This window comes from Chelonus insularis, unplaced genomic scaffold, assembly GCF_013357705.1.
Source record: "Chelonus insularis isolate UGA/USDA-ARS -01 unplaced genomic scaffold, ASM1335770v1 contig_406_pilon, whole genome shotgun sequence".
Lineage (NCBI taxonomy): Eukaryota > Metazoa > Arthropoda > Insecta > Hymenoptera > Braconidae > Chelonus > Chelonus insularis.
The window spans coordinates 1,114,960-1,142,035 of record NW_023276563.1 but is presented as its reverse complement, the minus strand read 5'-3'; the positions used below and the strand labels follow the sequence as shown (position 1 = coordinate 1,142,035).

Genomic DNA, 27,076 nt, shown 5'->3' with positions numbered 1-27,076 from the left:
AACGGACAAGTCAGACAGACAACACGTTAGTAAAGTTAAGAAAAAATTCAAAGACTTGTCTTGTACGGAAGTCACGGTTTTGGGCGAGCTCTTTGTAAACTCAAGCTTTTTCTGACGCCCCTCAAAAGTACTCGAACAATTACGTTCACCCGCGCTCGGTGTACATTGCGTAAAATTAATCTCATTTAGGTGACCTCGAGTATCACATAACCTCAAGACAGCTCGACGAAACACGTCGGTGAGATCGAGGTAAAAAGCATCATAATTCCTGTTGTGTTCATAGAATCATATTTAAATATACTTAATAATCATCGGCATTTGTGTTTGATTATATTTTAAAGTTTTAATTAGTTGATATGAAAAATCAGAGGTCGTAAACCAATATGACCCAACCCATTTTTGAATGAACTATTTTATTTTGATGTTTTAGTTATTTAATTTTTCCATTGACAAACGTAGGAATGACTTCTTTATATTATTAGTATAAGTTCAACAGGGCTTTTATATTTTTTTTCATCACAATTAGTCATGAAAATGAACTTAACCTTGAAAGACATTAGTTCAAATTAATAATACATTTCATTATTAATTTAATTAATTCATTGTAATTTTTTCCACATATGCACAAAAATGCTAAAATGTTGATTATCAATAAACTGATTACATCGTTTTTCAACACTTAAATACAAAATTTTTGTTGCAATTTATTGTTATGTATTTCATTCTCTTTTATTTGCAATAAATATTTATTAATCACAATGCAACTGCGTTTTTATTTGTTTATCCATTGTTTACACCAACAGCACTTAATAATAAATAATCGAGAAAAAAATTAAAACAAATTATTATTTTGAATCCCTCAAACACCAACAAAGAAAATTTTCTTGTTGTCAAACTTCTAATTTAGATCAAAAAGAAGAATCATGTACATCCAAAATCTTCAATAATCTCTAAAATTATGGTACTTTAACGAGTCAATAAATAAATCAGAAAATATAAGAAAGAAGATAAAAAGGATCATTTAAACGATGAATAATCAGGCATTTAGTTTGGCTGAAAAGCTCATTCCATCAACTTATGTTCAACAAGGCTTGAATGCGAAAAAGACACGAGAGAATCTCATTCGAAGCTTTATTGAACACGTAAGTATAATTTCGTGATAGCTTAATTATTTATCAGTTTACAATTTTCTTGAGCGTTTTGATATTTTTCAATCAGCGTAAATGGCCGGAAGAAGGTTGGGACGATGCAACAATCGAAGCTTTTTTAGCAGATCTCTCTCAAATGGACAGCAACAACTTTCCCCTTAACTGCAGTGTGGGTGAAAGAGAATCGAGAATCGTATCAAACATAGTAGCAAGGCGTCACTTTCGTATGGGACATGGTATTGGCCGATCTGGAGATCTTGAAGAAGTCCAACCAAAAGCGGCTGGAAGTAGTTTGATGTACAAACTAACGAATGCTCTCGTTCTAGAAGTTATTCGATATATGGGTATTTTTTCAATAATAATTTTGTGAGCCATCAACCATAAAATAATTCTTTTTTCCAAATTGGGTCATTGTTTTAGGTGTAAAAAGTATAGCAGGATGCTTTCTATCACCGATGGCAACAGGAATGAGCTTGGTTTTATGCATGCTGACTTTAAAACTTGATAGACCAAGAGCTAAATATGTTTTATGGTCTAGAATTGATCAGAAATCAAGCTTTAAGTCAATAATCACTGCTGGACTAGAGCCCATTGTCATTGAAACACAGATAATTGGAGATGAGTTGAAAACTGATATGCAGAAACTAGAATCTCAAATGGCTGCTCTTGGAGAAAGCATCGCTTGTGTTCTATCAACAACTAGTTGCTTTGCACCAAGAGCTTGTGACTCAGTTGATCTTATCGCCGCTCTTTGTACACAATATAACATCCCTCACCTGGTCAACAACGCTTATGGGTAAATTTCAAAGGCTTTAATATTTTTAATTACTTCAATAATTAATGAAAAACTTTGTTTGAAGACTGCTTATCATTTAAATTAATTTTTTCAGACTTCAAAGTACTAGATGTATGCATTTGATTCAAGAAGCTTCAAGGAAAGGTCGAGTGGATGCTTTTGTTCAAAGTACAGACAAAAATTTTCTTGTTCCTGTTGGTGGAGCAGTAATAGGCTCTTTTGACAAGAATCTCTTGGACCGAATCTCCAAGATGTACCCAGGTCGTGCCAATGCCAGTTCAACGATGGATGTTATGATTACGCTATTGAGTCTGGGAATGACAGGTTATAAACAGCTGATAGCTCAACGTAAGGAAATGTATGCATATTTGAAAGAAGAATTAGGAAAGCTTGCAACGAGGCATGGAGAAAGATTATTGGATACGAAAGGCAATCCGATTTCTATGGGGATGACACTTCAGTGTCTGACTCATCAGCATGATCATAAACAAGTAACGATGCTAGGGTCCATGCTGTTTCTTAGGAATGTCAGTGGGTCAAGAGTTATTACTACCACTGACATAAAACACATCGTTTCACACAAATTTGAAGGTATACCAGTTTTTAATTAAAATATTTAATAGTGTTAAATACAAAAAAAAATAATAATAAAAGTTCTTCAGTGAATGAAATTCTAATATTATGAGATATTGTTTAATCGCTATTTAAATTGGATACTAATTTAATTAATTATACTTGTTACAAGTTTTATAAGCACAGTATTTTCAATAAGACTTAAGAATAATTGTTATCAATAACTTTTTAACGATGCAGTTACATTCTGAGAATGAATAAATTTATGATATTCTAGAAAACTCGTAATTGAAACCAATTGTTATTCGTTAAATTATCAGTCTTGATGAATAGCCTTATCTAAATTAATAATTAATTCTACAATTGAACAATGACTATGTTTTACTTATTCACGCGATGCATAATTTATAACTCCATTTATTATTTAAAAAAATTCCAGCACAAGAATCATTTATAATAGTCTGAAATTTTACGTATTTAACCTATGTAGTCACTCGAATATTTCATGTATTTTTCTAGTAAGTAATTATCCGATAAACTCAAACAAAAAATTACTTTTAGGCTGGGGAGCTCATAATAGTAATTATCCTGTACCATATCTAACTGCGGCAGCGGCGTTGGGAATGAAACGCAGTGATGTTGATGCATTTGTTCAGCGATTAGATAAAGCATTAACTAAAGTACGTCGACGATCAGCTCCAGTGACCCCAACAGCTTCTCTTGCAGGATCAAGCATCAATGGAGATGCCAGTAATCCCGGTGGTCCTGGTGAATCTAGCACTGCATCCACTAGCCGTGCTAGCAGTAAAGATAGCCTGCGAAAATGAACCGTAATCAACGCAACTGGTCAGTCGAATCAGCATATCAACATCAATTTGTAAACAATTGTCTGTTTATAATGATTTGTCGAATCTCTTTTTGAATCTCTTTGTTCCATTTATGAATAAATATTCATGAAATTTCAAAGCAAACTATCACAATTGTAATGAATTGAATGAACAATGAGATCTTAGAAAGAAGACACGACATATGCTGATACGACTGTTCAATTGCGTTGGGAATAACATTGAATGAAATAAATAATAAAAAATAAAATAATTAAACTAAAAGTGATGCTTGAATAGGTCAAGTGGAAGAAGAAAAAGCGCTGGTCGCTGCTCTACATTAAAACAAAAGTTAGACTTGGAAACAAACGAATTTATTAATTTATTAAATTAAATTAACTTTTTTTAATAATTCATTACGATAATTATCAATGAATTTATTCATATTGCTTCTGCGTACCTTTTTTTGCTAAGTCAAATTTTTAAAGATAAAATATAATCATAAGTAAAAAATAATTAATGCTAATTTTCTTGCAAATAAAAATCAATGCGAATGACATAATATATAAACTAAATGAACAAATGATTCTTTGTTGTGAAACTATAAAGGACAATGCAAAAACAAAGCATGGTTATGAAAATTTTTCGATAGATACATTATTACTTAATAATATCATTTAGCTGATATGTGTGTGAAAATGTGTGTCTAACAGATACGCACTAAAAAAATTAGATGATCATGGCAATTTAAAGAAAAAAAAAGAAAGGCTTCTAATGATACAAATAACTGAATAATTAGCATAGCTTTTTTTACTTCACTTCACCTTCATTGTGCGCTTAATAATGAGAAGAATGATTACAAAAAATAAATAAAAACACAAATGAGTGAATAAACAAATAGAAAATTTTCACTTGACGTTAAGTATACATCTAAATGTAGCCTAGATGAACAATCATACACATTAAGAATAAATTTATTATTAAAGTTAAGATAAAAAACCTGAAGAAAAAATAAACAAAGATTATTGCATGATTTTAGAAAGAAAAAAAAATTGAGAAAGAAGGCAAAGCAAAGGCCTGGAGCCTCAAAAAGACTTTAGTGAAGTTATCATTAATTAATCAAACATTGATTAATGATTGATGATTAGAAATAATTAGAGAAAAAGTTTGTTATTAATTTAAATAAAAGATATAGCTTTACACATTGTTAGTTGACTGTGCTAATCATGTTTACAAATTTTACATTTAAATCTAGCTCAATTATGATAAATAAATAATAAATTATTTTTTATTTAAATTTTATTCTTCATTAATTCATTAGACGCTTTTTTGGTCTAGAAGTGACTTTGGCGTATAGGAGATGACTCAGATAATATTTATGAACTAGTAGCAATTAATTAATTATTTAATAAAGAATGTTGATAAAATAACTGGGTAAATAGATATGTTATACCCAAAACAAAGCAAACTGATAATCAAGATAATTTATAATTGTTTACTATAAAAATATAATTCGTTAATAATCATTAAATATTTATGAAGATACATTCCTATGTAAATAATAAATATTATCTTAGCAAATTTTTTATTAATCATTTATCAATGGACTTTGCTTGAAAATTTCATAATCAAGATTTTTAATAATTTGTTAGAAAAATTATCAGGTAATAATTAAAATGAAAATGTGTGAATTCAAGTTTTACTCATCGAATGTGTCCAACGATTCGTTGAAAGGCCTAAGTTCGAGCTTGATAAAAAATTTATCTTTGCTTTTACAGAAATTTTGCGACAAAAATAATGTATATAAATAATGTAGAAATCATGTAACATTTAATGAGTAGATAAAAATAATTGAAATCCATACGAAACATTCCATGAATAAATATATTGAAAACATTAGACATTATAATTGCTCTTGTATAAACTGTAATACAAAAGTAAGCATTAATTAATTCGCAATTTATAATCACCGTATAGACAAATTTAAATAAAACACAAAAGTATAAATTATGAATCATGTAAACGAATTAAGTATGAAGGGTTGGTTACATAGAAAAATAACTAAATAAATAAATTTAGAAAAATGAATGTACAAGCTCTTCCTAAGTAGTTTTAAATAATAAAATGTAATTGTTAGTTATGTTCTGATACTTCATTCTAGGTCCTCATTAACAAAGATTTCTCAAAAAAATTATTTCATAGATTGATTTTATTTAAAACATGTTAATTATTCAACAACTGAATGTAGAAGCTTTTTATGACTAAATTTTTATTTACTTTCATGAATTCTGAAAGCAATCATAAATTGGAATTTTAAATTTTCGCGCTCAAACAACGCTATTCATTTTCGTCCCATTTTACAAGAATACATTAGTCAAAATAAATCAAATATTGCTGCAGCTGTTACAGCTGTCATTTTATTTCCTTAGAAATGTTGGGAACAAAATAACATTGTTAAAACAGATGTGTTATAAATGTTTCTATATGTACGTCAAGTATTGGTAATAAGCTATTGATAAATATTTAAATATTCGACAATAAAAAAATGGATATAGCTAAGTGTCTGTTTAATGTTCGGGATCATGAAGGTTACGTTGGAAGGGAAGATCATAACGTAAGTAAACAATAAATAAATAATTGTTTGTATAAATAAAAACTTTCAATTTTTTTGAAATAGAAAAAATCTTAAAAATATTTTATTTATTAGAAAAAGCTTCAAACGATTGGATCTGAAGATGAATGTGATACAGACGTCAATGGATTATGTGAAGATCTAATTTCTCCAGTTCCTGGAGGACCATTTTCTGCTTTAACTCCATCAATGTGGCCTCAAGATATTTTAGCAAAACTCAGTCAACCAGATGATCCAAATTCTCAACCAGATTATAGATTTGACGAGTTTGGTTTTCGAGTAGAAGAAGAAGATGGTCCAGAGCAGAGTTCAAAAAAACTTTTAGGCGTTCCTTTCGTAGAAGATCCTCAACATCGCCAACAATGGCTGACATTGATGGAGTTTAGTCGTACACAAGAAATATCTGATGTCTCATGGAATAAAACAGATCAACGATTACCAAGGACTGATAAGTTAAGAGATATGGTAAGACGGGGGATTCCACATTCTCTCCGTCCAAGGATCTGGATGAGGATGTCTGGGGCTTCACAAAAAAAGATGTCATCAGAAATGACTTATAAAGACATTGTCAAAGCATCTAGTAGTGATGCTTTGATGACTAGTAAGCAAATAGAAAAAGATTTATTAAGGACTATGCCTGCGAATGCTTGTTTTTCTCATCTACACAGTACAGGAATCCCTAGATTAAGAAGAGTAATGCGTGGATTAGCTTGGTTGTACCCAGATATTGGTTACTGTCAAGGAACTGGTACCATTGCTGCTTCTTTATTATTATTGCTTGAAGAAGAAGATACTTTTTGGATGATGGCAACAATTGTTGAAGATTTATTACCAGCTTCGTACTATTCTTCAACTCTTTTGGGTATTCAAGCTGATCAAAAAGTTCTAAGAACACTCATAGCTAATTTCTTACCTGATATCGATCACGTTCTAGTCCAACATGATATAGAATTGAGTTTAATCTCTTTACACTGGTTTCTTACTTTATTCGCATCTGTTGTTCACATGAAAATTTTACTGAGAATATGGGATTTATTCTTATTTGATGGATCTATTGTTTTATTCCAAGTTACTCTTGGAATGTTAAAAATCCGTGAAGCAGAATTAAAACTACTGGAAAACTCAGCACAAATATTTAACGCACTTTCTGATATCCCTGGTGATATCGACGATGTTGATCAATTATTTGAAGTATCTTTAGAAGTAAGTGGATCTTTGACTGATGTTCTTGTTGAAACACATCGAAGAAGGCATTTGACTTATTTAATGGCTGATCAAGGTGGCCTTGTTGGAAACCCTGATGCCGCACCTAATTTGCCTAAACAACACTTGAACAAACGACAAATGAAACGAAATAAATCAGCGCTACAGATGTTTTTATTTGGTAGTGATTTAAGTGAAGAAGATGCTAAGTCTAAAAATATTCGGCAAACAGAAATTTTAGTAGATTTGAGAGAAACAATTCTTCAAGTATCTCGACACTTCATCAATGTTGATCCCAAATTGAACGTAACTTTAGTGGCTGATTATACCATGGAAAGTCATGCTAAGGATCATGACAATTACGTCAATGTTTCTAGAACAAGAAATAGACGAGCGAAAGCTTTGTTAGATTTTGAAAGACATGATGATGACGAGTTAGGTTTTAGAAAAAATGATATAATTACAATAATAAGCCAAAAGGATGAGCATTGTTGGGTAGGAGAATTGAATGGACTTCGGGGTTGGTTTCCGGCAAAATTCGTTGAGTTGCTTGATGAGAGAAGCAAACAATATACATGTGCAGGTGATGATGCAGTAAGTGAAGCAGTTACAGATCTTGTAAGAGGAACATTATGTCCAGCAATAAAAGCCGTACTCGAGCACGGAATGAAGAGACCTTCATTTCTTGGAGGTCCTTGTCATCCGTGGTTATTTATTGAAGAAGCTTCAACTAGAGAAGTTGAGAAAGATTTTAATTCTGTCTATAGTAGACTGGTGTTATGTAAGACTTACAGACTTGATGAAGATGGTAAAGTTTTAACTCCAGAAGAGGTAATATATTATTAATATCAATAAGTATCCATTTCATTGAATAATAATTACATAAAAAGGTATTTAATTTTTTTTAGTTGCTTTATCGCTGTGTTCAAGCTGTTAATCTAAGCCACGATAATGCTCATGCACAGATGGACGTTAAGCTACGATCTCTTATTTGTCTGGGATTAAATGAACAAGTTCTACATTTATGGCTTGAAGTTTTGTGCTCTTGTGTTGAGGTTGTTCAAAAGTGGTACGTAAAAAATAAATTATAAAGCTTTATCACGCTACTAAAACTAATTAATTAGAATAATTTATTTTATTTTCTTTCAAGTTGATGATTATCATGCTTTTTATTGATTTTCTAATAAATGCTGTTTAGGTATTACCCATGGAGTTTTGTCAACAGTCCAGGATGGGTTCAAATAAAATGTGAACTACGAATCCTTAGTCAATTTGCATTTAATTTAAATCCTGACTGGGAATTACCGCAGAAAAAAGAACAATCCCAGCCTTTGAAAGACGGGGTGAGAGATATGCTTGTAAAACATCACCTCTTTAGTTGGGATTTGTGAAATATTTAATTAATTTATTCTTTGGAAAAAAAATCTACTAACTTTTTAATGTTAATCTTTTATCGAAATTAATATTTTTTATTTGTTCAGTCTGTAATAGATACTTGCCAATGAAAAAATAATATTTACTATTTATTTATCACTGTATAATCAGTAAAACGAATCAAACAGATATTTAAGTACCTGTAGAAACGTGCGCATCCATAATGTAACGATAATCCCTGTGGATCTATCATAAATAATATTTTATTTTCTTAATAAGCCAAAGATTAAATAAATTGATCGGAGAATATTTTAATAGATACTTTTTCCGTCCTTTTATTCTGTTTTTCTGAAATATAAATGACAAACTGACTACGATAATAAAATAAATCAATAGATAATAATAACGATAAGAATATTAATTATAGTACCAATTGAAGAATAATATTAAGAATGTGTTTAAATTGCAATGAATTTAAAGTTATATTGTGAATTGAAAATTGTGCAGTGTATTAGATTATTATGTATAAGATTTTTGTTATACATATTCAGAATTTATAATGTAAAAAGAAAATTATATTTCTTATCTAGTGTTATGTACTTCTGTATGAAATAATAATGTGTATATAATATATTATAATGTATATTGCACTTTAATTTATTTATATATTTATTCATCGTATAAACATAAAATGAAAATAAAAAAAAATTAAATTACAAATATAAATTAATGATAAAAATATTTTTTTATTTTCTATTAAAAATATTTTTTCAACATTTGCAATGTTCTTCTTTACTATTTTCTTTTTCAATTTCGTTTAAACATTTACATTGTCGTTTTTTAATATAAATTAAATGCAAATCCATCACATTAGTTCCAGTAAATCCAGTTTTCAATAAATCATCACCTTCTTTAAACCATGAATAAAAAGAGTAGGAATCATTATTCTTTAATACATTTTCTAAACTCACACTTTCTACCTTTGCTTCAAGATAAGTATTGTTTTTTTCATTTACTTGTCTATTATTTACAACTTGTTGACTGTTGACTATAGAAAAATTTATTCCAGCATATCCAAAAGCTCCTGTCGCGTCTGTGGGTCCGTCTTGTCCATCAGTACCAGCACTGAGAAATAATACATCATACGGATTCAACTTAGAATTATTCATAACAGCTTTATACCAGTCAAAAGAGAATGTGAGAGCAAGTTCTTGATTTCTTCCACCTTTTCCGGATCCTTTTACTATTATTGTAGGTTCTCCACCTGCGATTAAAACTAAACCTTGACCTTCAGTTACTTCAAGGACTTGATAAATTTCATTTGCTCGTCCACTTAACCAGGAAAGACCTTGATGATTTTTCAATGCTTCTTGAAATTCCTCTTTAGAAATTACTTTACTCCAAGCTTCGCAGATCAGTTGACATAACTCTGAGTACATTAAACTGACTTCACTAACCAATCCTTCAATATTATTACACAAAACGATAGGATTCAAAGACTGCCTGATGGTTTCAATTTTAGCATTAGCAATAGCTAATGAATTATTACCAATTATAAAATTGTTCACATGAAGAAATTGATCTTTATTATCAATTTTGTCGATAAACAGTTTATCTTCATTGGATTCACGTTCCAAAAGAATATGTTTCAAATTATCTTCAACTTTATCCAACAAGTCATACTTTTTTAATATCGTTTCAATTATTTCAGGATCTCTTACACTGTAAACAGTTGGTCCAGATGCAATTAACTCTACAGGATCTCCAATAATATCTGATAAAATTAATCCAATAACTTGAGCAGGATAAGCTATTTTAGCGAGTCCTCCTGCCTTTACCATTGATAATTTTTGTCTGATTAAATTAACTTCTTTGATATCGGCTCCTGAATTAAATAGTTTCTTACAAATATTCAATTTCTCTTCTGAAGTAATTGATGGATGAGGCATTGAGCATAAAGCCGATCCTCCCCCAGATATTAAAACTATTAAAGTGTCTTTTTCAGTTAAAGATTTTGCTAAATTAATTATTTCTTGAGTTACTATTAAAGTATCATCATCTGGTTGATTATTTAAACTGTTTTCTCTATAGTCTATTACCCCAGTAAGTAGAGGAAAGGAGTCGTTGTCGACGTTCTCCCATATCTTACTTTTTAATCCTCTTGGAATACTAACAATGCCTTTTATCAATTGATTTTTAAGCAACTTTTCTATTGCTATAGCCATGCCCATTACAGCTTTGCCAAATCCCACTAAATAAACTCTTTCTTTAAGAGTAAGCACAGTTCCATCGATGCACAATTCATTATTCTTGAATGTTACTTTGTTTTGAATAATTTTGTGAGGTTTCACAGAATTCAGTCCAGTGTAGAAAATCTTTTTCAATCTATCTTTAGCTCCTTTTAATGATACTTCCTCTTGCACGATGTTGTTGATAGTAGATACTTGAGGTTTTGTACTGTTTTAACAGAAAAAAATATTTTAAATAATTGTTTCTGTATATCTATTAATAAAATAATTTGTTTCAGAAAAACTTATTACCTTTTAGATGTCATTTTTCGAGTTCCAATCAGTTTTAAGCGTGAGAATAAATAGGTATGTATTTTGTTCACAAAACTCATCTGTTACAACATTCAGAGCTTTTATTGAATACAGATAAAAATATATATTCTAGCGTTACATTTTTGGAACATTTCATTTATATTAATTAAGCGATTAATAAGACAAATGTTATATAATGATTACACACTATCTCTATTCATTGTTTATCAATTTGAAATGATATATATTCACTATATAATTTAATTTTCATAAACATTTGATTACATCAACACTAGAATCAACAATAAATAAATTTTATATTATTTTAAAAAGAATAAATAAGTTTCCTTTTGTTAATCATTAAATGCAGTAACATTAATTTGTTTCGTTTGAAAGACAGTTAAATAGTTTAAACAATATACTTTAAGTTTATAGCTAATGTCATTGAATATTATTAAATAAACTTTTGTGGTTATATTTTCTGTATTAAATTTCTGAATGATTTGATTGATGACTTGGTTATTTAACTTGCTTTTTCTGTTTTTTTTGGTAGTAGGACAGCTTGAATATTCGGAAGAACCCCACCTTGAGCAATTGTCACGCCTGACAAGAGTTTATTAAGCTCTTCATCATTACGAATAGCGAGTTGCAGGTGACGAGGAATTATTCGGGTTTTTTTATTATCACGAGCAGCATTTCCGGCTAACTCAAGTACCTCAGCTGCTAGATATTCCATTACAGCTGCCAAATAAACAGGAGCACCAGCACCAACGCGTTCTGCGTAATTTCCTTTTCGTAACAAACGATGAATTCGACCAACGGGGAATTGCAAACCAGCTCTACTTGATCGTGACTTTGATTTTCCCTTTACTTTGCCACCTTTTCCTCTTCCAGACATTTTGTATATTTATTTTTATATTACGTATAATATTTTGTTAATAAACAGAATATGATAAGGTTGCTTATTTGACAAATTAGAAATATGAGTTTGCGCAGTTTATCTTTTATTTTTGCCGGGACGTACGCAAAACAGCAGAAGTCTGTAACAGAGAAGAGACTAGTATCGAAGCTCAATCCTGGGTTCAAAATCCGAACTTGGTTTCGGCTAACATGTCGGTAAATCCTAGAACTTATGTTCACTAACCGCTAGTTGTCGCGTCGGAAAATCGACCGTAGACACGCCCCCAAATTTCAAAGCGCATGCGTGAGAAAGGAGTAAAATAAAATTTAAAATTAATTCCTAACTTTTAATCTTCGTATTCTTCTAAACGATTTAATACAAAAATTTATTAAACCTTTAAGATGCCAAAAAGAAAAGAAATGAAGTTGCAGTATTTAGGGTAATTGCCAAGTATTTTGGCGATTCTATGAGGAATAAAAATTTTTTCGTTGTTTTTTGAGGATATGTATGTATAGCTTAAATTCTGAAGTTCCTAAAACGTCTTCAAATAGCAATTTTGGACCAGCAGTTCTGAAGTTATTGAAGCTCAAAGTCTTACCTGTGACCGGATTTTTCATTTCTAAATATCAAAACTTGGTAAATGAGCCCCTGATTATCAAAAAATGGCAAGTTATCATATTTATGCTTGGATCATAAAATTATGCATATGGTTGGAAAGATCTTGATGAGACGATTCCAAAAAGGTAGCTATTGACTTTGGTTGGTTGAGGAAATCACGAGATATTCGTGAAAATCTGTAAAACATAAAAATATGCATAACTCCTATGCTATTAATGCTACGAGGGTGCTTGAGGGCTCATATGAAAGATCAGGACCTGAGTAAAAAATTGGGGTCCCCCTATAGGATAACCCCGTCAAAAATGCCGTATCTCTCATAGTTTTCGAGTTATGAGCGTTTAAAGGTTTTTCTATGTTTCGATGCAGCATAACTTGGTTTTCTGCTTATAACTCACGAACCATTAGACGTACATAGACTTTGAGCATATCAATGGATTCGTAAGAGCTAGAGCTTTCTAATGCACTAGTCAAAATTATGACTTGAGCATAATTTATGCTCCTTTTCATAGCAACTTCCGATTCGATCTTATTTTGAGAGTCCAGCAATTAATTTCTTGAATGTTTGAACAAAGAAATTTCTACATGAACTGTAACACCCTTACAAATTTCGAGAGATTCAATTCTGCATTAGTACACATCAAAACGTAGTAAATGAGCCCTCGATTGTCAAAATTGGAGCTTTTTTTATTTTCCGGCGAAAAAAAATTTAACGGGGTTGGAAAATAAAATTTTTGAGTTTGACCACTCATTACCTTTCTGTTGACATCCAGAAATGTAAAATCAGTTCAAACATTCAAGAAATTAATTGCTGGACTCTCGAAATAAGATCGAATCGGAAGTTGCTATGAAAAGGAGCATAAATTCTGCTCAAATCATAATTTTGACTAGTGCATTAGAAAGCTCTAGCTCTTACGAATCCATTGATATGCTCAAAGTCTATGTACGTCTAATGGTTCGTGAGTTATAAGCAGAAAACAAAGTTATGCTGCATCGAAACATAGAAAAACCTTTAAACGCTCATAACTCGAAAACTATGAGAGATACGGCATTTTTGACGGGGTTATCCTATAGGGGGACCCCAATTTTTTACTTAGGTTCAGATCTTTCATATGAGCCCTCAAGCACCCTCGTAGCATTAATAGCATAGGAGTTATGCATATTTTTATGTTTTACAGATTTTCACGAATATCTCGTGATTTCTTCAACCAATCAAAGTCAATAGCTACCTTTTTGGAATCGTCTCATCAAGATCTTTCCAACCATATGCGTAATTTTATGATCCAAGCATAAATATGATAACTTGCCATTTTTTGATAATCAGGGGCTCATTTTCCAAGTTTTGATATTTAGAAATGAAAAATCCGGTTACAGGCAAGACTTTAAGCACCTATAAATCTCAAACAAACAGTCTAGTAAAATTTTTTAGGGACGTTTTAGAAACCTTGAAATCTGAGCTATCGACCACAATCCATAGATTTGTTAAAAAAAATTTATTTCACCCTTAAAATCGCAAAAATAGACAAATAGTCGCTGTTTTTTAAAGGAGCATAAATTATGCGCAAATCATAATTTTGACTAGTGCATTGGAAAGCTCTAGCTCTTACGAATCCATTGATATGCTCATAGTCTATGTACGTCTAATGGTTCGTGAGTTATAAGCAGAAAACCAAGTTATGCTGCATCGAAACATAGAAAAACCTTTAAACGCTCATAACTCGAAAACTATGAGAGATACGGCATTTTTGACGGGGTTATCCTATAGGGGGACCCCAATTTTTTACTCAGGTCCTGATCTTTCATATGAGCCCTCAAGCACCCTCGTAGCATTAATAGCATAGGAGTTATGCATATTTTTATGTTTTACAGATTTTCACGAATATCTCGTGATTTCTTCAACCAACCAAAGTCAATAGCTACCTTTTTGGAATCGTCTCATCAAGATCTTTCCAACCATATGCATAATTTTATGATCCAAGCATAAATATGATAACTTGCCATTTTTTGATAATCAGGGGCTTATTTTCCAAGTTTTGATATTTAGAAATGGAAAATCCGGTCACAGGTAAGACTTTGAGCTTCAATAACTTCAGAACTGCTGATCCAAAATTGCTATTTGAAGACGTTTTAGGAACTTCAGAATTTAAGCTATACATACATATCCTCAAAAAACAACGAAAAAATTTTTATTCCTCATAGAATCGCCAAAATACTTGGCAATTACCCTAAATACTGCAACAATTAAATAAATGCTAAATCTTGAAATGGTGTCGATAATTCTTTTGTAGAGTTTCAATAAGTATGAAAAACAAAAAAAAATGTCAAATATCTTCACTTCTCCAATTTTGTTATAATATCATTATTATTCTTATAAATATGTTAAGCACAAGTCTATTTCATGCAGTAATAATAGTGTAAGGAAAAGGATCTTAGGTTTAGGTAGAAAAAAAATACATTTTTTGGTGTATATCTTCCACTTCTATTAATTTTGTACAGGTATGATACAATTTATTTTTACAGACTTCGATTAAGTATCCGCGTTTTCATATTTCGAAGAATCTTAAGATTATTTTATATATATTTATATATTTATAATTTATACGCCTCTTTTTTACTCATTTTCTAATTATTTAAATTACACATAAAAAATTTCTCTCATTTAAATTACAGCGTTAAATTAGTACAAGATACTCTTTTCCACATTACTTTTCACATTTATATATAATTTTTGTCATAAATTTTTATTCAATTTGTCGACGGATCAATCAATTTTAGCCTTTCATTTTATATTTATTCAATACATTTGTTCCAACGTATATAACTTCATCTTACAGATTCTTTGTAATACCTCAATTTATAACTAATTAAAATTCATATTAAAATTCGTCAGTTAAGAAAGACACAAAGCATATTTGCTGTGTATGTGTGCAGCATAAGCAACATAAGATGCAATTATAAAATTAAATCCTACTATTTTCGTAAATAAATATCAGAAAAAATTGTATACAGCAATACATTGGAAAATACAGTAACTACAGAAATACTAAAGACATTTGAATGGTAAAAGGCGACTGGCAGTTTCACATTAATCAATCAATCAATGACTTAACTAATTAATCAACTATCCAACAAGTTGACTAATTACTTAGTTAATTATTTAATAAACAAATGTAATAAATACATTCAAAATCTCTTTATATATAAATTAATTATTAATTTAATAGAATCACATTTTTGTATACAAATGTTACTACCTTAAGTAAATAATATTTTTAATTTTAATTAATACTAAAGAAAATACAGTTAATCGGTACGATCGAAAAATTAATTAATTAATTATAATATTTACATTGTATAAACATATACATCACTTAGTCTGTGAAAAGCGTGAACATGAAGTGTGTGGATTATTTTGTACCATAAATTCTCGAATACAAATAATAATTTATAATCGAGTTGCTGGCCAACATAGTTATTTTGTTTATTTAGAAAAAAAAAAAAAACAATATTACATAGTATTTTTGTGAGGAAAAAAATAAAATCTCTGGCACATTCAGTAAAGTAAAAAGTTTTTCAAAGTTTACACACTGTTGATTACCATTTAGTTAATTTATTTCCTTTTACATTAGTTTATTATTGTGATAATTTTTCATATTGAATATTAAACGTTAAAAATTGATTAACGTTATTTTATTATTCTTGGGCAATTTATTTTATTTTATTTATTCTTATTAAACTAACTAAGTCTCATCGAGAAAGGACTGAGCGATAATTAAATATTTACTGTACAAATTTTACTTATATAATTTCACCATATAATTTTTTTTATTTTATGTTAATACGACACCAGAGCTCGGTTTTCTTTTTATTTCTATCCCCTCTCGTGCAATATAAAGGGAATCTTATTCTTTTTTATTTTGGACCCCACGGTCAATAGTTATTATTTTTCTTAAAAATAATATCCATACAACATTCCTGTTTTGTCTTCGTATAGCGAGTCACTTCGAATGTGAATGATTATCTACAATAATTGCATGAAAGATGCACTAAGATTAATCAATTAATAAATATTTTATTTATTTATTTATGAACTTTTTTTTATTAAAGCGTTTAAAAATTCAGTATTACAATGCATTGATTAATACTTTAATACTCTTAATAAAAATTAGCTGATAAGATATTCAGCTTGATATTTAGTTATAGTTGTAGAGTTTAAAATTTTATTAAGCAACAGATTTAATCTTTGTGCATCTTTCAAAAAGTTTTTTTTTATTTTTCCATTTAATCATAAACATTTTTTCTTAATTCTTTTATTTATGTTTATCAAATAATTACCTTCACTATGAAGATTCATTAAGTACTTTTTGCCAATAATGCAATTAAATTCAAATTCGAAGCATTCATTTATTTACTATCTATAACTTAATACAGAAAGTCTAGATAAGTCAGTGCTATACCTTGTTATGAATTTTAATATGTTCGTTTAATCGAACATCAAAATAATTTAGCAATCGTTTCAAAAAGCATACATCGATCTTTTTTCAATGATTGAAGTTTGTCAAATAAAATTCCAATGTTATTTAGTTTATTTTTAGTGAATCATTAATTTAAATGGATTCTTTAGTTTTTAAAGAGGGGATTTTTAGGGGACCGAGATTCCACTTCTACGTTGGTGGTTTTTTTATACATGGGACATATTTTACACTCATTAACGTTAAATTATTTCTTCAAATACAGAACGTCGGGTTGGCAGAGGACAGATCCTCGTAGTTGCATCTTCGGCTCTGACGATGACGTGTCTCGTTGCAGGAAACAACTATAAAATCAAATAAAATAGATTAATTACCGTTATTATGATGTTGAATAATAATAAAAATTTGATTTTAATTTTATTTAAATGAAATCGTAATTTTAATTATAAAAGGAAAACCATGTTGCTTTATCAGAATTGGATCAAATTATTAAATATTAAAAAAACTTATTAAGAATTGAATTTGCATCTTTTGTAATCTCTCTAGTAAATTGGAATGTAAAATTTGATTATAGTTAATAACAGTACTGAAATTGAATTCGATTAGGCATTTAGAAATAAATGTATAATTCTTGAGAGATTTCATTATCAAGATGATTTCAAAATCAAACAATTTCAATTTTAAATGGAAACATTCTCTAAAATTAATGCTTTCTCTTGCTTTATTCAAGTGATCAATAGCGAGAGAATAAAATTGTATTTTTGCATATTCAATCATTGTCAGGGAACAAAAAATATTCAATCAATAAAATGTATATTTATCTTAAGATAATTGATTGTTAAATAAACTTGTTTTCTTTACCTTGTTTACGAGCGGCTTTGGAGAACGCCAATCGACGCGAGCCACCCGACACAGTTTCTACGTATTATTGTAGAGTTGATGGTGGCTCTGATGGTGGGCTTGGTGATGGATTTGATTGGAATGCGAGTGCTGGAGCGAGTGTTGGTGCGAGTACTGTTGAGGGTGCTGATGGGAATGTTGATGTGCTGGTGTGTGCCTCGCACTGTACCTGACACTGCCAGTGAGTGAATTGCCTCTTCCATGAGTACCAACAATACTTTGTGAGTCGGAGAGGTCTTCTTCTTCAGCACCTAAACTACGAAATCTAACAAACCCGTCTTCAGCAACGAGCATGGTTGATCCAGTAGCTGGTACTTGTTCGTGCAAACCTTGAACAGGAGTGTGTCTTCCTCTCGTTTCAGAGGCTCGTAGGGTTTGAACACCATTACCATGGCGATGAAGAGAACCCCTTCCCTCGTGGGGAAAGTGTCCCATGGTACCTGATTTACGTATGGAATGTCGTTCGAACGTGCCGGAAATATTCAAGTGCTCTGGCAGGGTATTCAAGGGAAAACTGTCGTCGTATACCTGTTTTCCCGTACGCATCGTGTAGTTTTGAATGGCCTGGTTAGTGCTGCAAATTGCTGGGTAGAGAACGTCATCCATATTTTCCGTGGACGTGGAGCTGCCACAGGGAAAAAGTGCAAATCCAGAATGGGCTGAATGTTGTTGCAACTGTTTCTCTCGTAACGGAAATTGTGACAAGCTCGCGACCCATGCGAGTAATCCACAAATGGAGAGCTCCAGAAGTCTAACTGAAAACTCCCATCCCCACCAAAGCCATGGATATGGTGGTTCTCTTTCACGTACTCCAAAGATGCCATAAAGTTGAACGAAACCCATAAGTATGAATAGCAATGCGGTGGCAATGGTTGTAGTAATTGCAGTGCCAAGCGCCACGGTGGTTGGATCGCCTGCCACATGTGGACCTACCGACTTGTTGCTCGTCAGGTTTATCTGAGACCGCACTACTCGGTACACATACATGTAGCAAAGACCTAGAGTCACGCAGACCACGATATAGATACATTGGCAAACCAATGGGAAAATCCTTGTACCTCCGTAACCTAGCACGTGAGTTGATACATGCAGCGAGATGCAAAGGACGATATGGACCGTTGAATAGAGTGCTAAAGCCATTGGAGATAGAAATTTGTTGTTTAACGAAGGTGCTTCTGAGCATTTAGCCAGGTAAATGACGAGCGTGGCGAATGCTGTTGACAGCAATGGCGCAGGAAGGTACATTAACACTTGAGAGAGTGGTTCAGCCAATGATCTTCCTAAGTTATATGCATCGTAGAACAAATGAAAGCATCTGAATGTGCAGATGGTCGTCAATAAGAGATGGACAGTTAGAAAATAAGACTGCGTGAAAAGATTCGTAGCCTCGTTGAAGCGAACTATTTTATAGATGGAGTATAGGGCCATCAAAGTGAATGTAATAGCAGCGAAATAGACGTGAAGTGACCAAGCAATTCTCCAAGTTGACTCTAAAGGATGTGTATCCACTTGAGGCACATTGTGGTCATTATCAACTGGTCTCTTTGATGGAGCTGGTGGTTGGGGCTGAGGATATGGTAGCCGTTCCGCATCAACTATTTCAATCTGCTCAGTCTTTAATCCTTCATCATTTTTATGTTCTTCTTGTCTCCTCGTGTTGGGTAGATTCAAGATTGTCGGATAAGTAACAGATCTTGCAATTCCAGTAGTAGTTTTCATGGTAGTCGTAGTAGTGGTAGATCTTTGTGTAGTTGAAACTGCTGGAACTTCAATTAATGGAACTTTCGTCGACAATGGCTTCAATAAAACTTCCGGAATATCTTGTTTCCTTCCATTACTACCCGATAATATCCGAGAAATACTTGATGAATGAAGAGTGGGAAGATAATCATTACTGTTATTTTTTCTTTCAATTTCTTCAGTAGCTTCTTGAACTTTTTGCTCTTTGCTTGGAGTATTTAAAGCTTTATTACGTGTAGGAGGCTTTTCTGGCTGCTGGACAGAACTTTGAACTAAGTCTGGTGGTCTTATAGGTATTCTCTCATGTGCTGTCGGCATGAGACTTGGCCGTGGAATAGGTCTTCTCACGCCTGAGTGCGACTCGGAGTTTGTTCCCCGAAGAGTTGGCTTGTTAGCAAAAGGATTTAGATACTCTGCAGGCAATGGAGGCGTGAAAGAAGCTCTAGAGGGTGGCGCGTATGATGGCATCTCTCTGTATGCTGGTGACATTGTGACTCGAGATATTGGATACCTGAATGACGGCACTGGAGGTGTTGTTGTTGTTGTTAAAGGTGATGGAACTGTTGATAATGTTGTGCTAGCTGATACTTGAGCTTCATAAGCTGGAACACTTCGTTTCGTTGTCGCTGAACTATGTGCTACTTTATTAAATATTGCAGCGATATTTTTCTCCAACGCTGTTTGGTCCAGGTTGAATACTGGACTGTTAGGTCCTCCGTCACTCGATCCATGTGTCAGCTGAGTGAAAAGGAGAAGCAGGATAACCTGCGTTATCATTCTTCTTGTCCTTACAATCTCCATCATTTTTTCACAGTCAACAGTCGTCTATCTGTCTCATCACAATTTATATTTTATATCCCCCTGCTGGTTGTTTTTAATCCTTTTATTAAATTTTATTATTTCGTTTAGAATATTTTCTTCTTTATATCAAGTAAAAACGATAAATGAACTTAAGGACACTTGACGGGAAGGAATACACTTTTCTTTTATTTTTAAGTTTATTTTATAGCTATTTTATATTTCCCTTTTTTACTTGGCTCGATCGATATACTTGCCCCGGAAATAGTGGCAAAGTAAAAACGTCTTTACGACGCGACAAAACTTAGTTTTCAAAGTAGTATCGCTTCGGTTTCGAACTTTCTTTAAACTTCTACTGGTCCGTTAACTTGTTTCTTCTGCGTATTACACTTTGCGTTGCTCTTTTTTTATATTATTTTATTTTATCTCACAACACTGCAGTAAAGAGCAACAGCCACTGTATTTCACAGTTTATTACTGACCGGGAAAGCACGAAAACTTTTCTCACAGCACAACAATCGGTAGTAATTAATAATGAAAATAATAAATAAAAGTTTTAAATTTTTTATACTAAGATTGTCACTGGAATTCACCACTATTGCACTATCGAACAAACTGTTGGTTCGACAATTGAGACGAACGTGCGGTTTAAATTCTCTCTTGTTGGACAATTTAACTTTTTGTTGACGTCAAACTGTATTCAGGAAGTTCCTTTAGTTACTCCACTTGACCACTCGAATCTCTTTCCACCACCTCTGTGATTGCCGAGTGTACTTAGGTAGAAGTTAAGATAAAGAACAATGGAATTTAACAAATTTGCAAGATATTTCATGCAAACTTCCTTATTGAATAGTTAACCATTATTTTAATTGATTTATCTTCATTAAATCCAGCGATCCAAGAGTATTTAGCTTTCCAAATCGATGATTGATCGTCCAAAGTTTTTAAATCCTATAACAACAGAAGAGAAAAAATTTTTATTAAAAATATGGAAATTTCTGAATTAAAAGTGAAACAAAAAAAAGTGAAAAATGGAAATAAATAAATCTCACATTGTTTTTAGCTGCGAGAGGAAGTACCTGCGAATTTACATAACTCGTATATATTCGACTATAAGATAATAATCAAACAAGCTGTCTTTCATAACCGGAAGTAGGTCAGATAGACGATAGTGATAACAAACCAGCGAAAAGGCTTACTCTCTCGCTTATACACATGGATTTGCGTACATTTGCATCTAAATAGGATAAAAAAAACGGCTGTCCACGAGAATGACTGAATGTTTAATGGGGATTAAACAGATTACCGAAGTATACTTTAGCAAGAGTGGCGTCTGTGGTTCTTTTGAGATTAAAAACAAAGATGTACAAACTGATGTTAAATGCTTGTTTATACTTGTAGGTAACAAGTGAATGTAAACAATGTCTTGTATTCCTGATGACACATGATCTACTGCTACTTTTTTCCCGTTTTGATAAATTTAAAGGAACTCTTACGAGAAAAATTACAATTTCGAAAAAAATTGTACACTTGATTTCTATCAACTAGACCTTTATTGATCCAAACCAACCTGAATATTTTATTAAATTAATTTTAAAAGAGCTGTGTTCGAGAGAAACTAATTTGTTATTAACAAAAAAATGTATTGATCTGCTGTCAAATAGATCTCAATAACGTTTTTTATTAACTTTGCATTTGACAATCATTTTTTTTTTTTAATTTCAGTAAAAGTATTTTAAAAAATTATATCAAAATTTTTACTATATAGAAAATTAAGAAAACTCCTTTAAAGTCACAATTAATTTCACTACTTTACTTAATTTTTGAGGAAGATAAAGAAACAAGTAAACATAGTAGTGAATGGAAATAATGATAATGATAGTAATAACAAAAATACTTACTCTAATCCTTCGTCGGTACTCTAAACGTTCCATCTCTCATCGAACGTCGCCAAAAATGTTTGCGTTGGCGTTGACATACTCAAGTGGATTGAAATCTTGAGATCGACGAGGTTGTACAATAGACTGATTGTAATGGATCCAAAGGGTAATCCGTTTATCCTCAATGTTGATTACATTTCGGTTGTTCGACGGTTCTTTCTGTCATGACCGAAGAATCAACGATGAAGGATGGAGTGATGTAGGGATAAAAGATATTTACGTTTCGTCGAAGGCTTCTCGATCTAATTCACAAGAAATTTAAGCCTCACATTCGTATGAGGCTTCCCACGTCCAGTGATGATTCTTGAACATTTTAGATGGGTCAATATCTGCAACAAAAAAAACACTCCTATAAAAAATTGCTTCTTTTTTTTTATTGCATTCTGAAATGAATGCCATTAAAGTAGAAGCAATCAGATGAGAATAATAATAGAAATGGAATAGATGGTTGGAATATAAAAATTTATCTTGAATCTGCAGAAAACTCTTTTAGAGAAAATGAATAATGTCATACACGACCATAGTAATTACTATAAAGTTGGTAAAACAATACTTCAATAGTATACTGGAAGGTACAAGCATCTTCCTTCCAACTAGAATGACCTTTTGTGTGGCAAGAAAAATGTGTAACCAGATGATCATGGCACTTCATTAGCAAAAAGCTTTTACTAGCGCAACTGACTCGAGAGTATCCACTTTATATAGCTTTTATATAGTATAAAAATAGTCAGGTCTGAGAGCTTTCAAAATTTTTCTCAAGCTCGACTCTACTTTCTCTTTTGTCAGGGCTTTTTTTTCTCTCTATAAAACTCATTATTTTAGCATTACTCTTTATCAATTTCGAGAATTGACATTAAAGAGAGGTAACTACCAGCTTGGAAAAATATTTTCAAGCACTCAGTACCTATATCCAAAAATGGACTTTTAATTAATTTTAGGAAAGGTATTTAGATGTCAGAATTGAAAGTTGTCCGTTGTAAAATAATGACTATTGACTTTTATTTATTTTTTCAAGAAGTTTAAAATTATGAGAGAGAGAGAGAGAGTAAAAATTGATGGTTATATTGAATATTTTAAATCAAGAGCTTTCGCACTTTATTTATTTTCTTATAATATTAATATCTCATGAATAAAGAGCTACAATACTATTAGAAGAATAATGATTGAGTTTTTTAGAAAAATACTAAAAGAATGAAAAAACGTTTTGGTTATTCAAACAATAGTTGTTAATGAATAAATAATTTATGTTGGTAAACAAAGGTTTTATTCTAATTAAATGAGTAAATAAAAATGAGATATTAATATTAAGAAGAAATAATTAAAATATTTTTTACTAGAAAAAAAAAAATCACAAAGAATAATTAAATTAAACTAATGAAGTGTAGAGTAATTTGAACAATCGTGGAAAAGTTTTATTTTAATCCAGCGAGTTCCACACACTCTAATTACCACTCCACTGTGATGAAAACACATCAGAATGGTGAATAAAATAATTATCAATTTTAAAAATATTTTAACTATCCATATAAAAATATTCTGACTAAAATAATACTATCCAAAGTTAAAATGTTACCAGTCGAGAATTGAATTGAATTCAATATTCATAAATTAATGATTAATATAAAATCGTCGAATGTGGGAGAAGTAGTCGATAGTTTTTGGGTATTTTTTTTAATTTAAATTTATCAATTTGTCAATTAATGTCAGGTGAGAGACACATACAAGTTTTTGAATTCAAAAGTTACTCGATAGTATCCTCCTGTCTGATTTATCTATTTTTACGGGATGCCACCCGCTGTGTGTTCGGGTTAACGATTCTCTCTGGGGTTTCCGATGGAAAACGGAAGAGAGATTGGCGCCAGGCAATAAATAGAAATTTCCCTGGTGGCGGATCATTCGGAAATGGAATGAACAACAGCTACTTTTCCAAGAGATTGTTAAGATTCCATCTTAAAATATAGATATAAATAATTCGAGTTCTTTCATTTTTTCCAGCAGACACAATTGCTAAGTCAAGTCAACCTTGAAGCTCAAATATTGCCAATCAATTTCTTGCTTTCAATTTCAGGGTAATGAGACTTGGCCGAGTAGAAATATCACTATTTGATGAAGAAAATTGTAACTTTATGTCTTAATCAAAAGATTTAGTTTTTTTTTTTCATTGAGATTGAAAAATTACTAATAAAAAAATTCATTAGTGTTTTGATATTAAAAATTATATATATGTCTTAAAAATTAATTAAAGTTTTTAATTTGAAAAATTAATTTTGTTCTAAATATAATTTCTGATTGTTGAAAATTCATCATGTAAAAATACTAGCACATCTTTTTGCAAAAGAAGTTAATGTTTGTTCACCCCTCAAGCGTTTATTAATTTACTACTCCTAAACTACAAACGAATGAAAATTTTTTGAATTGAAAAGGCAGATTCAACTGACAAAAATAAAAAAAAATTTCAAATATATAACACACACCTTTATGCTGGCAAAGATTGTGAAACAATCAAAGAAACATCCACTTAAAGAAGTACTTTGTTTTGAATTAATGAATGTACCCTAGATTTAATCCTTTGTAGTTAATTTATATAAAGAGAATAAGTTTAAGTGAATGAAGCAAATAAGATCAAAAAATAATACAGTAAATTTCAATTATACAATTACTTCCTAGATGATATAAAATGAATAAGAGATTGTGAGTAATAGGAGGTTACCGTTATTCTTCTTCTCAAATAATTACGCGACGTTAATGATAGTTGGTTGAGTGTAGTTATATACATATACATACACAAGATTCATTAAAAAAATTTATACAACAGTTATTACTTACATAAATACACCGCAAAGACATTCAAGATGGAATAACTCTTGTGGTCAAATAATTTTCTCTTACTCTAAAACTGTGTAATTAATTTGATCAGAATAAACGTTTTTTATCTTCTTTTCTTCCGTCGTTTTAGTTCGCGAGAGTTTTTTAACAGTCTGCATTGATGAAAGAGTTTTAATAAAGTCTTGTGGATCTACGAAACTCGGCCGCAAGTAAAGAGAAAGAATAAAAAGAAGAAGAAAAGGTAAAAAACAAGGAAAGTTGATATAAAAGAAGAAGAAGAGACCGAAAATCGTGCCGACGTAGAGTATCAAGCAACGTCGGAACGCCTTAGCTTACTCGTTGTTACTGCAAAAACCCGCTACGACCAGAGAGAAGCCGCCACAGCAGTTCGTTGGATTGTTCCATCCTGGCATTTAACTTGAGTACAAAAAGCATCAGGAAAGATTGGGTTTTGTCGCGCGGATGAAGCGCATCCTGCCGATCCTTCAATTCCCACAAAATTCGCAACGCCCTAAACTTTTACTGACTGTACTCTGTCGAGGAGTCTTTCTTTTAGTTTGATGCCGTGTCTCATTGCTTATTTTAACTAGCTGATGCTGTACTGTTGTACTCTATACTTTGATCAGAACATTTTTTTGGTTGGGTTTGTAATAAAACCTCTACTTGCACCAGGAATTTATTCATTTGATTTTTTTTTTTTTTTTTATATATTTTTTCAAGATGATCAAAAAGCTTATTTATTCCAGGAAAAATTTATTACAATAGTTTAATTAATTTTGAATGATTGGTTACAATTTTAAGAATAAATTCTTAAATACCTATTTATTTAATAAAAAAAGTATAGTTAAGCTAATTTGTTGAATTAGATTGAAATAAAACCAATGAAAACAAAGGTAACATCGACAAATAAATGATTGTTGAAATGGTGTTGGTTTAATTACCAAGTGCGGAATTTTGAAAATCCATTTCCAATATCACTGGGATAAGTATCAATACATATTGGATATTCTCACGAGCTTCGTTTTCCTTTTGGATCACCTTCGATCTCAGCTGCCTCTCTGGTGTATCCATCAGCAAAGTGTACCTGAGAGTAACAGGGTCTGTGTGTACATGGCAAGCAACGGTACTGCTTGTCCACACGTTCATCACGGCTGCTGATCCATCTCAAGTCCACGCTTAAATTAAATAGGTAGAGCAAAAACTCACTATTTGTTATTGGATTTAGTAGAGGCCGCGCGAAAGGATCAAATCGTTATTCTCACGAAATTAGTTTTACCTCCACCCACTTGATTAAATTCCCAATACACTTTTAACATAAAAACGATAAAATTTAATTCAATTTATTTTTCTTCCAGTTAAGTAAATTTGATTGATCAATTTTTTGGCTTGCTTTTGTCGTTAATCCAATAAAGAAGCCGGAGGACTATGGCAAATAGGTAATGAAAAAAGACAAATGGATGGTACGAAATTCTATATAGATCATGTGCGTAACTTAAATTTTAGCCTGGTATGCCAAGCAACCAACCCTCTTTTCTGACTGGATGTGGCCTGGGGCAAATCAACTTCCCATTTCTCGTTCCAATCAAGCGCAGCTGGCGTAGGCTTCAACCCCCTTTAAGGCCCGGGGCACATCGACATACGACATACGGAAAGAAAACGCTCGATTGAACGGAGCAATAGTCTACTCTGCTTCTCCACTTGTGTACTATGCTACCAACACCCTACACTAAGAGAACTAATTCCCTTGGTAAGATGATCCTCAGGCTGTCTTCACTAGGCTTCTTTTCCTTTTAG

The 27,076-nt window shown here is 31.5% G+C and overlaps 4 protein-coding genes across 6 annotated transcripts in view; 2 read left to right on the top strand and 2 right to left on the bottom strand.

The window, feature by feature from the left end:
• Window positions 1-82: 82 nt before the first annotated feature.
• SecS (Sec synthetase) lies at window positions 83-5,329 on the top strand. The gene is made up of 6 exons (XM_035087180.1): window positions 83-249; window positions 908-1,142; window positions 1,219-1,492; window positions 1,569-1,944; window positions 2,039-2,535; window positions 3,079-5,329. The coding sequence occupies exons 2-6, from the start codon at window positions 1,029-1,031 to the stop codon at window positions 3,342-3,344; spliced, it is 1,527 nt and encodes a 508-aa protein (XP_034943071.1). The 5' UTR covers window positions 83-249; window positions 908-1,028; the 3' UTR covers window positions 3,345-5,329.
• Window positions 5,330-5,736: 407 nt separating this feature from the next.
• On the top strand, window positions 5,737-8,859 carry LOC118069255 (small G protein signaling modulator 3 homolog). Its single transcript, XM_035087229.1, has 4 exons — window positions 5,737-5,955; window positions 6,049-8,007; window positions 8,085-8,245; window positions 8,375-8,859. The coding sequence occupies exons 1-4, from the start codon at window positions 5,887-5,889 to the stop codon at window positions 8,565-8,567; spliced, it is 2,382 nt and encodes a 793-aa protein (XP_034943120.1). The 5' UTR covers window positions 5,737-5,886; the 3' UTR covers window positions 8,568-8,859.
• Window positions 8,860-9,313: 454 nt separating this feature from the next.
• LOC118069328 (glycerate kinase) lies at window positions 9,314-12,161 on the bottom strand. Of its 2 annotated transcripts, none has more exons than XM_035087366.1 (2): window positions 11,091-11,614; window positions 9,314-11,007 (listed from the first exon to the last, which is right to left on the bottom strand). In XM_035087366.1, the coding sequence occupies exons 1-2, from the start codon at window positions 11,168-11,170 to the stop codon at window positions 9,321-9,323; spliced, it is 1,767 nt and encodes a 588-aa protein (XP_034943257.1). In that variant the 5' UTR covers window positions 11,171-11,614; the 3' UTR covers window positions 9,314-9,320. The 2 variants fall into 2 exon arrangements, 1 of the variants encoding a protein (XP_034943257.1); XR_004690603.1 differs by having other exon boundaries at window positions 10,870-11,007; window positions 11,091-12,161.
• Window positions 12,162-15,061: 2,900 nt separating this feature from the next.
• LOC118069326 (uncharacterized) overlaps window positions 15,062-27,076 on the bottom strand; it is a 158,896-nt gene continuing 146,881 nt past the window's right edge. For both annotated transcript variants that reach the window (XM_035087364.1, XM_035087365.1), the window contains 3 exons: window positions 22,418-22,785; window positions 17,940-21,467; window positions 15,062-17,422 (listed from right to left, as the gene is read on the bottom strand). In XM_035087364.1, the coding sequence (XP_034943255.1) occupies window positions 17,997-20,522 (2,526 nt within the window). In that variant the 5' untranslated portion in view covers window positions 20,523-21,467; window positions 22,418-22,785 and the 3' untranslated portion in view covers window positions 15,062-17,422; window positions 17,940-17,996. The remainder of the gene's footprint in view (window positions 17,423-17,939; window positions 21,468-22,417; window positions 22,786-27,076) is intronic.

What these genes read in the sequence shown, in the direction of transcription:
- SecS (XM_035087180.1), top strand. Translation starts at nt 1,029, where the DNA reads ATGAATAATCAGGCATTTAGTTTGGCTGAAAAGCTCATTCCATCAACT. An exon ending in AGAAGTTATTCGATATATGG is followed by an intron (nt 1,493 to 1,568) that starts GTATTTTTTCAA and finishes TCATTGTTTTAG; the next exon opens with GTGTAAAAAGTATAGCAGGA. An exon ending in CGTTTCACACAAATTTGAAG is followed by an intron (nt 2,536 to 3,078) that starts GTATACCAGTTT and finishes AATTACTTTTAG; the next exon opens with GCTGGGGAGCTCATAATAGT.
- LOC118069255 (XM_035087229.1), top strand. Translation starts at nt 5,887, where the DNA reads ATGGATATAGCTAAGTGTCTGTTTAATGTTCGGGATCATGAAGGTTAC. An exon ending in TTGGAAGGGAAGATCATAAC is followed by an intron (nt 5,956 to 6,048) that starts GTAAGTAAACAA and finishes TTTATTTATTAG; the next exon opens with AAAAAGCTTCAAACGATTGG. An exon ending in GTTGAGGTTGTTCAAAAGTG is followed by an intron (nt 8,246 to 8,374) that starts GTACGTAAAAAA and finishes AATGCTGTTTAG; the next exon opens with GTATTACCCATGGAGTTTTG.
- LOC118069328 (XM_035087366.1), bottom strand. Translation starts at nt 11,170, where the DNA reads ATGAGTTTTGTGAACAAAATACATACCTATTTATTCTCACGCTTAAAA. An exon ending in CGAAAAATGACATCTAAAAG is followed by an intron (nt 11,008 to 11,090) that starts GTAATAAGTTTT and finishes CTGTTAAAACAG; the next exon opens with TACAAAACCTCAAGTATCTA.